General features: G+C 44.2%; 1 protein-coding gene across 7 annotated transcripts in view; it reads left to right on the top strand.

Moving 5' to 3' along the window:
• LOC308328412 (spectrin beta chain, non-erythrocytic 1-like) overlaps positions 1 to 12358 on the top strand; it is a 153764-nt gene extending 141406 nt beyond the window's left edge. For 3 of the 7 annotated variants that reach the window (XM_080782218.1, XM_080782219.1, XM_080782217.1), the window contains 4 exons: positions 5756 to 5970; positions 7754 to 7927; positions 8556 to 8598; positions 9609 to 12358. In XM_080782218.1, the coding sequence (XP_080638344.1) occupies positions 5756 to 5970; positions 7754 to 7927; positions 8556 to 8598; positions 9609 to 9836 (660 nt within the window). In that variant the 3' untranslated portion in view covers positions 9837 to 12358. The remainder of the gene's footprint in view (positions 1 to 5755; positions 5971 to 7753; positions 7928 to 8555; positions 8599 to 9608) is intronic. The other 4 variants (XR_013965283.1, XR_013965284.1, XR_013965285.1 and 1 more) reach the window with 4 other exon arrangements.
• The last annotated feature ends 1478 nt before the right edge of the window (positions 12359 to 13836 follow it).

Below are 13836 nucleotides of genomic sequence, written 5' to 3'. Positions count from 1 at the left end.
ATGGTCACAAATCATGGCATAACACTTGATATTTCAACACAAAACACGTATTATCAGGTGTTATGCCATATTTCGTTATTATAACCAAATGTGGCATAACGATATGATAATACAACAAAACACGGCATAACACCTAGTGATAATACAACACAAAACAAATTACAACAAAAACATGGCATAACACCTAGTGATAATACAACACAAAACACATAATAACAAAACATGGCACCTGATAATATTACAAACATAACCACGGTTCTATGAATCATGACTCACTGAATGTCACTAAAATGGAACTCGCAATAGGACTGAATCACTAAGCTGTTTACACTCATATTTTGGGTGTAAAGGAATTTTTCAAATTTTAGTAAGTAAGAAGTTTGGAAAATTCCTTTACACCCAAAATATGGGTGTAAACAGCTTACGTACCTGATGCTGAAACAATGACACAGCACCTGATGATGCTGAAACAATGACACAGCACCTGATGATGCTAAAACAATGACACAGCACCTGATTATGCTAAAACGGTGACACAGCTGGTTTTGGAGCATTAATATTAAAGTCCCCTCATCTGAAGTTGTTAAAAGACACCATTTAATATTTGAATACTGTACACATTCCTCCATGCAATAGCACTGTTACCGTAGCGTCGCATAGTATTGATTGATTGAATACTTTGTTAGCGGTTTGCGAATAGTACAGTGGTAGAATTACAGTATACGATCATGGTGCTAAAAGGACATCACAGTACAGTATCGATAGTACAGTGGTAGAATTACAGTATACGATGGTGCTAAAAGGACATCACAGTACAGTTGTAGGACATTGACCTTGTCCGTTTATATTAGCAGAGTTAACAGTTAAATGAAAAGTGACAATGCCAATGGCACCCAACTTTATTCCGTGACTAGTATATATTGAAGTACACAAACTCGTATAGTAAAGTACTACTTCACGTCACGGGACGCAATACTACTACACATAACAGTACAGTATGATACAATGTATCATACTGGTATGATACTGTGTGTATACCATACTATCTACGTGATAACATCCTTCTAGACATTCCTCTATCATCGCATTCTTCTGTTCATTCCCATACACTTTTATTTTTTCAGCCGTGTGTGTGTGTGTGTGTGTGTGTGTGTGTGTGTGCCTGTATTACTGTACTTGTGTGAAAAAATAGACGTGACACTGGTCCTTCCTTACAAGATAGTTTATTAGGGATGCGACCGATATATCGGTCCACATATCTGAATCGGACGATATTTGCCGTTCTCGGTCAATATCGCTATCGACAAGCATATATTTTTAGGTTTAGACTAGAGGTCAGGATTAGTGGTTTTCCCTGTTTTATTTTACACCAAGTTGTGTGGCGATGTCACGGTAACGCATAAATAGCTGATCTACAAGCTGCTGACTGTGTGGCGATGTGTCACAGTAAAACAGAAATAGCTGATCTACAAGCCGCTGAGACTGAATTGTCTAGAATTGACCCTGGTGTTTCCTGCCATTTCCATTTCCGTCCTAAAATGCTGAGGTCCACACAAGTATAGTAATACAAACGTGTGTGTGTGCGCGTGTGTGTGTGTGTGTGTGTGTGTGTGTGTGCGCGTGTGTGTGTGTGTGCGCGTGAGTTTCACTTTCATATCATTAGCGAGTCACATGTCAACCAACCGACCAACATCTTCCATGTTTCTGCACCCAAATGTATTATTATTTGAATGTTGTTTTTTTTTCATCATTATTGTTTCTGGTGATTTCATATCATTTCCTCCTCATGGTTTCTGTTGCATGTAGACCCCCAATCCCCCCCCCCCCACTCCCCCCTCACTCCCCCCCAAAACAGAAAAACGCACGTGTACATGCATCCACAAATCCCGTCCTCGTTTACTAACACTCATCGCCCAATGAAAATCTAAATAAATAAGATGTATCCGATATGGAGCACTACATGTCTGTGTGTGGCTGCGTGCGTGCGTGTGTGTGTGTGTGTGCGTGCGTGCCTGCGTGTGTGTGTGTGTGTGTGTGTGTGTGTGTGTGTGTGTGTGTGCGTGCGTGCCTGCGTGTGTGTGTGTACATCTCATGTTATCCACTGTTGTGTGTCAAATGTTAGCATGCTGCTAGACATGATCGACCTGCTGTTTTTAATCATTGTGCATTTCATTAATTTCCATCCTGTGTTCACATCATCATCATCATCATCATCACAGATAGATGTTATTTGTACTTAGTGTGTCTATGTGTGGCTGCATTGTAGTTTATAGAATTGGAGAAGGGTCGCACACACCAAGAACTCGTTCTCAACAGATTTATTTTCTACACAATCAGGAGTTCAGACGTTTCACTAGGCTGGTCCCGATCGGATCGGGTGATCGGAAACCGAGGGCCGAACACGTCATTTTCAAATGATCGCAAATCGGATCGAAAACGTGATATCCGGGACATCCCTATAGTATCAAAGTTATATCCATATCATGGAATTAGACTGGGTATTGTACAATTGTGTGATATGGAATTAACGTGTTCTATGAAAATATAAATATCGGATCGGGAATAGTCGTTATCGGCAGATGCTCACAATCAAATGATCGGAATCGGATCAGGAAGCATGTATTGTAGTCGAGAATATATCTGTTGAAATTGAGTTCTTGGTGCGTGTGACCCTTCTCCTCTTCTATGATGATTTAAACTGGTGACCCAGCGTACGTCAGCGCGGTGGTCACAAGAACATGATCTATGATGTAGTTGAACCACTTGCACCCCAGCATAGCAGTGGCTACGAGGTGTTTAGTCGCTCTGGTTCCATATCGGGGGCAAAAAGACATGATCGTGAATATTAGGCCTGCAGTATATCCATATCATGATATTAGACTGGTTTTTGTGTCTCCGATTTGGGATATTACGCTATTGTGATATGACATAAATGTTCTATAAACCATAGAAATGTCGGATCAGGAGAAATCGGAATCGGCAGATACTCAAAATCAAATGATCGGAATCGGAGAAAAAAAAGAAGAAAAAAAAAGTTTTTTGCCGCCACTGCTACGGTATGCTCTATTCTGGGTGGGGGTTTATAGGGAACAAGACAGATGTGATGCTGCTGTTGTCGAAGAGATTGAGGGTACAGTTGAAGATAGGGTACAGTCTGAGCAACTATGACTACAGGGTGGTTAATGTGTACCTGGGGTGAAGTTAAGGTGTAGTTTATGTAATTAGCGCGTAGTTAAGGTGGCGTTGAGGTGTCATTAAAGGTGTAGAAATACAGCCAGGGATGTATTCACCATTTGTATTTGATTCAACTGACAGATTGTTCAATAGTACAATATAAAACATCTTCAATCAAACACACAAACAAACACAACCAAGGCGTGAAGAGTCTGACACAGTACACAGGATCTCGCTTTAAAACAAAACCAAAAAGCTCCCAGGATTGGTCCAGCCCTTTGACCATCTTGCAGTAAAGCCTCCCAGGATTGGCCCAGCCCTTTGGACCATCTTTCAGTAAAGCCATCCCCCAGGAGAGTGGTCCAATCCAGGCCTCTGATGATGAGCTCTCAGTAAGAGCGTCCGCCATTGGTCGAGCCCCGCCCGGGCCCAGTGCAATGGGGTAATACCAGACCAGATTGGAGTGCAGGGTGTGGTGTGCAAATAAATGAAATTCAAAACAAGAATTTTGAATTGTAAAAAAACAACCCTTCCGTGATAACTATACTAGGCCAATCGCAATCTCCCTCTCTCACTCATAACTATACTAGGCCAATCGCAATCTCCCTCTCTCACTCATAACTATACTAGGCCAATCGCAATCTCCCTCTCTCTCGTACCCCAATAATGATGCTCAATACGAATAATGAGTTCAAGCAATTTTTGTGGATAATTGTTTGAGATTTATGTGTGTTTGTTTGTGCTTTTACAATCTTCCCCCCCCTCTCTCTGTCTCCTTTCGCTAGCTCTCTCTTTGTTTCTCCGCTGGTCTCCGCGGTGACCAGCGGTGGTGTTGTGTGTTGTTGTTGTGTTGTTGTGGTGTGATTTGTGTGTGATCTGTTGCATGTTGTGTGTTTTAAAAATGATTCTAATCGGGGCTGTATTCCAACGCTCCCGTCAGCTCACACTGTTGGCCGAAACACATTCACACACACACACCTATATTACATAAACATGATCTAATAATACATAGACCTTGTTTAACTATCTAATTCACAAAGCTAGTTTAATTATCTAACATAACAGCCGCTGCCGGGTGGAAGGTTTGTATGTGTTGGTAAATATAGTTACTTTTTCAGGAAATGGAAACATTAACCTGCGTTCCAATTTAGTCACAAAAATAAATTTGTATAAAATCCACACACGCACACTTAACCAAGTTCGCGTTTCAAAATGTTTAAGAATGCCGATCTACAAGCTCACAATGTGTCGCGATTCTGACAGCGTTGTGACCAATCTACAAATAAAAATACAAAAATAACCAATCTACAAATTGCGTTATTCGTGGCAAACGGGCATATTGATGTGACAGACACGCGTTGTGAGCTCGTATTTTGAAACTTAACCCATTCTGAACGGGAACCCGTTTTGGTGTTAGCATCATGTTATGCTTTAGCTATTGAAAAATAGCAGATCTACAAGCTCATAGCGCGCCACCGAGTGGCGCGCTACGAGCTTGTAGGTCTGCTATTTTTGAAAAAAATCGAAGAACGACTGACATTTTTTAGAATCTGATCTCAGGTCAGAATGGGTTGATCAGACCAGTGTGTGTCCCAGTGGAAAACCTCGTATGAATCTGATCTCAGGTCAGAATGGGTTAAGACTAAAATAGAGACGCCAGCTTGAAAGTGCTTAATTAAAGGACACCTTTTTTTTTAACCAGTGTTCATGTTTTAGGTCGTTATTAGAGTGTATTAAAAATAATTAGCTGCTTTATTTCGTTTAGCGATTTCTGTGATTTTTCTTTTGACACAGGCTAGTAAGTATAGCTAAATGCCTTTATTTATTTTTAAATACACAATTTTATGTACCGTAGATTATTTTTTATTTACTATAGTCCTACTAGACACCGGGATCTTCCATCTGGCCACAAAAGATCCGCGATCGTGATCTTTTGTGACCAGTTAAAAAAAACCTCATCTTTTACAATCTCTAATAACAACCTAAAACGTGAACCTGAACGTGAAAAAAAGGTTGTCCTTTGGTAGTCTGTCTGTGGGTTTTTACAAATCTACACCCTGTAACTTAGTGTTCACTACATTGGATCACAGGTTCTTGGACGTACTGTACACAATTTCCACCCGAAAGCAACAATAATTTGAATTAAACAATGTTAAACTTATTTATTTTAATCATTTACATTTATTCTGTAATTAAATCTGCACTACACACAGCCTGATGCTACTGTCTGCATGCGTCTGCTCTACATGTGATTTACCCCTTTGTGTGTGTGTGTGTGTGTGTGTGTCTCTATTGAGTAGTCTATGAAAGTACATATGTTGTGTGTGTGTGTGTGTGTGTTATATCAAGCAAGTAAGAATGGTGTGTGTGTGTGTGTGTGTGTGTGTGTGTCGTCTATTGTGTAGTCTATGAAAGTACATATGTTGTGTGTGTGTGAGTTATATCAAGCGTATGCTGGTAAGAATGGAGTGTTTGTGTGTGCGTGTGTGTGTGTGTGCGTGCCTGCATGCGTGCGTGCCATCCAGACATCGCCTGCGTCTCTGTGACTCCGCCTCTTTGTGTTTGGTTGGTTGGTTTCCAGGACAACGGCGAGGCCGGCAGCGAGGTGGTCAACGGCGTGTCGGAGCCCGCGGGCTCCTCCCCCACCGACTCCCGCAAGGGAGGCAAGGCCGGCCTGGCCGCCATGACGCTCCCCGCCAAGACGCTGCAGGACGCCTCGGCGCCCACCTCGCAGCTGGAGGGCTTCCTGTACCGCAAGCACGAGTGGGAGGGGCATAACAAGAAGGCCTCCAACCGGTAGGAGTTGTTGTTTAGTGGGAGGGGCATAACAAGAAGGCCTCCAACCGGTAGGAGTTGTTGTTTAGTGGGAGGGGCATAACAAGAAGGCCTCCAACCGGTAGGAGTTGTTGTTTAGTGGGAGGGGCATAACAAGAAGGCCTCCAACCGGTAGGAGTTGTTGTTTAGTGGGAGGGGCATAACAAGAAGGCCCTCCAACCGGTAGGAGTTATTGTTTAGTGGGAGGGGCATAACAAGAAGGCCTCCAACCGGTAGGAGTTGTTGTTTAGTGGGAGGGGCATAACAAGAAGGCCTCCAACCTGTAGGAGTTGTTGTTTAGTGGGAGGGGCATAACAAGAAGGCCTCCAACCGGTAGGAGTTGTTGTTTAGTGGGAGGGGCATAACAAGAAGGCCCTCCAACCGGTAGGAGTTATTGTTTAGTGGGAGGGGCATAACAAGAAGGCCCTCCAACCGGTAGGAGTTGTTGTTTAGTGGGAGGGGCATAACAAGAAGGCCTCCAACCGGTAGGAGTTGTTGTTTAGTGGGAGGGGCATAACAAGAAGGCCTCCAACCTGTAGGAGTTGTTGTTTAGTGGGAGGGGCATAACAAGAAGGCCTCCAACCGGTAGGAGTTATTGTTTAGTGGGAGGGGCATAACAAGAAGGCCTCCAACCAGTAGGAGTTTATTGTTTAGTGGGAGGGGCATAACAAGAAGGCCTCCAACCGGTAGGAGTTTATTGTTTAGTGGGAGGGGCATAACAAGAAGGCCTCCAACCAGTAGGAGTTTATTGTTTAGTGGGAGGGGCATAACAAGAAGGCCCTCCAACCGGTAGGAGTTTATTGTTTAGTGGGAGGGGCATAACAAGAAGGCCTCCAACCGGTAGGAGTTTATTGTTTAGTGGGAGGGGCATAACAAGAAGGCCTCCAACCGGTAGGAGTTTATTGTTTAGTGGGAGGGGCATAACAAGAAGGCCTCCAACCAGTAGGAGTTTATTGTTTAGTGGGAGGGGCATAACAAGAAGGCCCTCCAACCGGTAGGAGTTTATTGTTTAGTGGGAGGGGCATAACAAGAAGGCCTCCAACCGGTAGGAGTTTATTGTTTAGTGGGAGGGGCATAACAAGAAGGCCCTCCAACCGGTAGGAGTTTATTGTTAAGTGGGAGGGGCATAACAAGAAGGCCTCCAACCGGTAGGAGTTGTTGTTTTGCTTGCTCACGGCGGCGGTGGGTTCGGTTTTTTTGGTTGGATTTGGGGGGTTTTGTATTGATTTCGGACACAGTCTAAAAGACAAAGAATAGGTGCCCGTTGGCCTAGCTGTCCAGGCACATATAGGCTCTGGCCTGACATCGCGTCGCGTGTTCGAGTCCCGTTCATGACGACCTTTGCTGCATCTCTCTCCCCCTCTTTCCTGTCTATCTTCACTTAACTTATCAATTAAGGCAGAAAAGCAAAGAATAAATCTTTCACAGAAAATCCATCAATGTTTAAAGTTCAGGTTTTTTGGGTGTAATTGAGGTCATAAAACCTAAAAGAAAAACTTTACATTTTTTAATTTTTTAATCGAGGGGATTATTGCGATGTTCTGTTCATTAGTCATTTGGCAGTTGAATATACTGTAGCTTGTTTTCGTTGAAATCTTATAGGTGTTGATGGGTAATAAAAAAATGATATTTACGAACAAACATTTGAACAACTAATATGGAAATGCAAGGTGTCTGACATAAGGTTTCACACTGTGTGTGTGTGTGTGTGCGTGTGTGTGTGTGCCTCTGCGCGTGTGTGTGTGCCTCTGCGTGTGTGCCTCAGGTCCTGGCACAACGTGTACTGTGTGATCAACCAGTCGGAGATCGGCTTCTACAAGGACCAGCGCAGCGCGGCGCAGGGCGTTCCGTACCACAGCGAGATCCCCGTCAGCCTGCTGGAGGCCGTGTGCTCTGCAGCCACCGAGTACAGGAAGAAGAAACACGTCTTCAAGCTCAAGTACGTTGGATGGTGTTCACACATCGCTCACTACCCAGGGGAACTTATACCAGCATACAGACAGTATGTTGGTGTTCACACATCACTCCATACCCAGGGGAATTTATACCAGTGTACATACAGTACGTTGGTGTTCACACATCACTCACTACCCAGGGGAATTTATACCAGCGTACATACATACATTTTTTCCAGGGGGTAAGCCCTTTTTTTGAGGGGCGCTAGCTACAGCTTTTGTCCCTACGCGTCTCAATATTTTCCATTGACAATGAAAGGATAAATGTCCGCCAAATTATGACATAAATGTAACCAACCAATCACATAAGTTCAGTTGTTCAGTTGTATGATGATGTATAATGATAAGAGCGTCCCTCACTTCACACGGGTGTGATTTTTTTCATCGACGTGTCCCTTGGTAAACTTGCCACTGTACATTTTTCCTCTTCACCGCCAAACCTGTTTGCCGAAAATAGTCGATCTTCAGCTTGTAGAGATTGATTGAATGCTTCTTTAACAGTTGGCAAAAAACAAAGGTACAAGTTTATACTGAAAACGAATGCTAACATGCTACCTTAAATGTGTAATATTGAAGGTATAATAACTATGAATATTATGTTTGTTTCCACAGAGTAACTGATGGAAACGAGTATCTGTTCCAAGCCAAAGATGACGTGAGTACCCTGTGTGTGTGTGTGTGTGTGTGTGTGTGTGTGTCGCCAACTCCTTATATCCCTTCCCTAAAGCACCCTGGTCAACACTCCACATGACCTAGACTCTTCTCCCTTCCCTAAAACACCCTGGACAATTACGCTCCACACGTCCCAGACTCTTCTCCCTTCCCTAAAACACCCTGGACAATTACGCTCCACACGTCCCAGACTCTACTCCCTTCTCTAAAACACCCTGGACAACGCTCCACACGTCCTAGACTCTTCTCCCTTCCCTAAAACACCCTGGACAACACTCCACACGTCCTAGACTCTTCCCTCCCAGTCATGAGATTTGATTTTTGCCATATTGTGCATGTGACTATTTTTACCTTGTTAATAGTTAAAGGAGAATTCCATACTAAAAGGCTTTCTTACCTTTCTTTGTAGTTGTTACGTCCCCACCAAAGTGGTCCAGGTGTTATTTTGTACAAAAGCTCCTTATTGGCTGTTTCCCCTACTATAAGCCCTAAATGAATTGCATTGAATTGAATGGGAATTGAATGGGGCTATGGGGTGTTGTGCTAATTCGCTTATTTCCATCGCTCAAAATTATAATTTCTTTGTATATATCCTCTCTTCATAATGTAAATAATATCCCAAGCGGCACACTTTACTACTTCTTTCGATGGAAATAAGCTAATTAGCACAACACCCCATAGCTCCATTCAATTCCCATTCAATGCAATTCATTGAGGGCTTATGGTAGGGAAAATAGCCAATAAGGAGCTTTTGCACAAAAAAACACCTGGACCTCTTTGGTGGGGACGTAACAACTACAAAGAAAGGTAAGAAAGATAACAAACCATTCTAGCATGGAATTCTCCTTTAAGCCGCTCTGGATGATAAATAGTGTGTAATCCTCTCTCAGGAGCAGAATAAACAGCTGGATGGTAGTTAGTGTGTGACCCCCTCTCTCTCTCTCTCTCTCTCTCTCTCTCTCTCTCTCTCTCTCTCTCTCTCTCTCTCTGCAGGAGGAGATGAGCAGCTGGATCCCGGCCATCTCCGTGGCCGCCGCCGCGTCGAGCGGGAGGTCATCGGAGGTCACCCCCAGCAGCCATAGCACGCCGGCGCCCGCCGCCCGCGCCCAGACGCTCCCCGCCTCCACCGTGGCGTCCACCGCCACGCCCACGGAGTCGAGCCCCGGCAAGCGAGAGAAGGACAAGGAGAAGCGCTTCAGCCTGTTCAGCAAGAAGAAGTAGAGCCTCCCTCAGATGGCCTCTCTGACGGACGCTCCTCTCCTCTCCTCCTCCTCCCTCCTCTCCTCTCCTCCTCTCTCTCTTCCCCTTCTGTGATCTCATCTCCTCTCTTTTATCTTCTTCTCCTCCTCTCTCCTCTCCTCCTCCTCTCTCCTCTCCTCCTCTCTCTCTTCCCCTTCTCTGATCTCCTCTCCTCTCTTTTCTCTTCTCTCTTCTCCTCTGCTCTCTTCTCTGATCTCATCTGCTCTTTCTCCTGATCTCCTCTCCTCACTTCTCTCCTCCTTCTCCTCCTTCTCCTCCTCTCCTCTCCTCCTTCTCCTCCTCTTCTCTTCGCTTCTCCTCCTCCTCCTCAGAGTGATTCCAGCATGCTAGCTCAGAGCCAAAATGGTGGTCCCTCCCTCCTCTCCTCTTCGTGCCTCTAAACTCGTCTGGGTCGGCTCAGAGCGGAAACAACGATAACGGGAAAAGAAAGAAAGAAATGTCTCCTTTTTATTTTCTCTTTTCTTTTATTTCTAAGATAAGGAGTGGAAAAAAGGCGAGGGAGAAGAAAAAAAAAACGGAATGAAGAGAAAAATAAATCTTTGAAAGAGTAAAACAACAAAAAAAAATGTGGAAAAAGGGGAATGCAAAAACCGCTTTGGCAGCTGCTGTCGTAAAATAAACATACAACATACAAAACGAAAAACACGGTAACATCCCAGAGTTTGCCGCAAGAACAACAATAAAAAGCACCAACTGAAGAAGAAGAGATTCCAGAATATTCCGATTTAAGACTTTATTGTTCTTTTTTGTTTAGTTTCTTCCTAGTTCTTTTGTTTTGTTTGTCTTTTGTTTCCTCGTCATCGTTTCGCTGCTTTCATCTCGTCACTATTTCTATTTTTTTTTTTTTTCACTCACAAACGTTTCGTTCCTGCGTTCTTCGTGGGTGATAGTTCGTAGCTTCCTGTCCTCGTCTTCTCCCCGAGGCCGCCACCACCGCCCGTCTGTCCGTCTGTCCGTCCGTCCGTCCGTCTGTGTGCGGACGTGACGAGACCACAATGTGGCGGCCGGAGGGGAAAACCAGTTTGCAACGGGTAACTCTTTACAATGCAGACCGCGGTTATAAATGACCGCTTTGGCCTAATTTATCCCCCCATAATGTGTGACGGTGTCCTCCTCCACGACACCTCGCCAACTTGTATATCGGGACATATTTTCTGTCGTTTCCAGACATTGTCACACGACGAAGTATGCATCGGGGGTTTGAACCAACACCGCGATTACATGTTAAACGCACTATTGTTGACACGTTAAACGCACTGTTGTTGACACGTTAAACGCACTGTTGTTGACAGAGAGAGAGAGAGAGAGAGTCGTGCGTTATTGACGAAGCTATACCGCAAAAACATTTGTGTCTGTTTTTTCCGCTAAACGCGGAGATGGATGCAGCAAAGATGCCATTCTACGCTGGTACAGCAAGCAGTAGGTCTCCATTTTGACGATAACTCGATTCCGGGCATATTTAAACTGTCTAGTAGTCAAAGTACGCGGTGGTAATGCTGCGTACTGCCGTACATGCGTACGGTCGAGTACATGTTGCGAGTCTGCTGGAATTATACGTTAATGTCAGGCGGCAACGTGCGATGTAGTGATGTTTGGCTGAGGGGTTGCTTCAGTACTAAACACGGTGTTGGGTCAATAATGTTTCAGTTCTAAACGTAATGTTGGTTCATTTTAAAGAGTTACCCCCCCCCCCCCCCATGAGGTGCTTTGAAACTGTATGTATAACTTGTGTATAACAAAAACTGTTTAAAAAGGTAAACCTGTGTTTAATTTTCACTTATTGTTACTACTACTACTACTACTAATAATGATATTAAGAGCTACCAAACGTAATAAGCTTCATTATATAACGTGTAATGTTTTATTTGCCTAAAAAGAAAATACAAACATAAACAGCTTCGTACACTTCACTAAAACGATGAATGAAGGAACATCCCTCGAGGTGATGATGATGATGAGGGCGGGGAGAAAATGAAACTTAAGAACTATAAGACCGGTCCGAATGTTTTAATAACTCCATGAAGAACCATCCACTATAAAGTTTTTAAATTCTGTTTATATACTACTTTGTGTTTATCTTTGAAGCCTTTGTTTTTTGTGGTCCGTCCCGTCGCGGAGACATTGTAGCGCGCCGAGAAATAAATAGCCGACCTGCATTCCCGCGGCGCCGTGCGTTTTTAGACGCGTCGCGGGCTACATTTAGGTCGGCTCGGTTTCCTGACGCGCGGCAATGCGGTATGCGTCGGGACTTAACACTTCCTCTGACCCTCATAGTTACTTATTTTAGTTATTTTGAGATTCGTTATCTTCCCCCCCCCCGATTGTATTATTTTTGTTTTTTTTGTTTTCACAATAAAAATGTATGTTTAAGAAATGTATTTAGTTCAAACAAGTCATGAAGACATAGGTGTTAACTATGAAACAAATAAAATGAAGTTTAAAAGCAGTGGTTGGTCTATTACAGTGGCCTGGATACAGTTTGGGGGAGGAGGGGGGGGGGGGGGGGGGGGGTGTGGTTTAAAATCAATTAGCTGGGATGAGTTGTGTCGCAGAAGAAAAATAAATGGTCGCTTTGCTTTTGGTCGGCTTTTAAAAAACGCTTCCGCGTTCCTATTATATACGACTCAGACTTGGCGAGTCAAACGAGATTCTGAACCAGTCGCTCCTTAATTCCTTATTCTCTCTCTCTCTCTATAATCGATTGCTCTTGCCTGCCGGAACTGAAATGGGAAGTCGATTGTTTCAAATGGAGAAAAACAAAAAACACTGAATGCCATTTCTCTGGTCTGTTACTGGTCAGAATGGACCAATTAAAAAAAAAACGAATGCTTCACATTAAAGCAGTTTTGAAAACAACTGGAAGTGATTTGAAACAAACTATTTTAACTAACGCTTGACCCAAGTCTGAAGCCGCCTGTGTCATAGTTTTTGCTCTCTCTCTCTCTCTCTCTCTCTCTCTCTCTCTCTCTCTCTCTCTCTCTCTCTCTCTCTCTCTCTCTTTCTCTGGCTTGTTTGATAAAACGATGGATTAGTGTTGCATTCCCCTCCCCCTCCCCTCTGTCACTGTACCTATAGTAATGACATATTTCTTCATAATTGCACAATCAACAATGCCACGATTGGTGGGGGCGGGGTGGGGTGGGGCGGGACGGGTGGGTGGGTGTCTTGGCGGAGAAGGGGTGCTTGTTTTATTTTTTGCCATAGCGGGTGGGGTTGTGGGGGAGGGAGGGGGTGTAGGCGAGTTAATGCGTGTGGTTTTTGGAGTTTGGGGGTGGGGTTTGGGGGGGGAGGGGAGGGGTCACTGGTAGTTGGATCTGCACCTGTAGAACTTTGCCCTCTCTGTTACATATGTGCAAAAAGCCATTAAAATGCTTTTAAAATTAATCTTAGCAGTGTCGTGTGTGTGTGTGTGCGTGTGGATGTACATGTGTGTGCGTGTGGATGTACATGTGTGTGCGTGTGGATGTACATGTGTGTGCGTGTGGATGTACATGTGTGTGCGTGTGGATGTACATGTGTGTGTGTGCGGATGTACATGTGTGTGCGTGTGGATGTACATGTGTGTGCGTGTGGATGTACATGTGTGTGCGTGTGGATGTACATGTGTGTGCGTGTGGATGTACATGTGCGTGCGTGTGGATGTACATGTGTGTGCGTGTGGATGTACATGTGTGTGCGTGTGGATGTACATGTGTGTGCGTGTGGATGTACATGTGTGTGCGTGTGGATGTACATGTGTGTGCGTGTGGATGTACATGTGCGTGCATGTGTGTGCGTTCGAGTCCGCTTGCCTTTGAATGATGAACTGACATATTCACAATAGAGCCCCCTTTCATGACGACAAGCCGACCCATCTTTCCCATCGACGTTTCATAAAGTATTTATTTAAAGACCGTTAAGCCTCACAGGACAAAGACAACTATAGGATGGTGACAAATCATGTCTATTTCTCTCTCTGTCT

This window comes from Protomyctophum bolini (assembly GCF_963924005.1).
Source record: "Protomyctophum bolini genome assembly, chromosome: 14".
NCBI classification, from domain to species: domain Eukaryota; kingdom Metazoa; phylum Chordata; class Actinopteri; order Myctophiformes; family Myctophidae; genus Protomyctophum; species Protomyctophum bolini.
The sequence above is the reverse complement of the archived record's forward strand: the minus strand, read 5'-3'. Positions and strand labels throughout refer to the sequence as shown.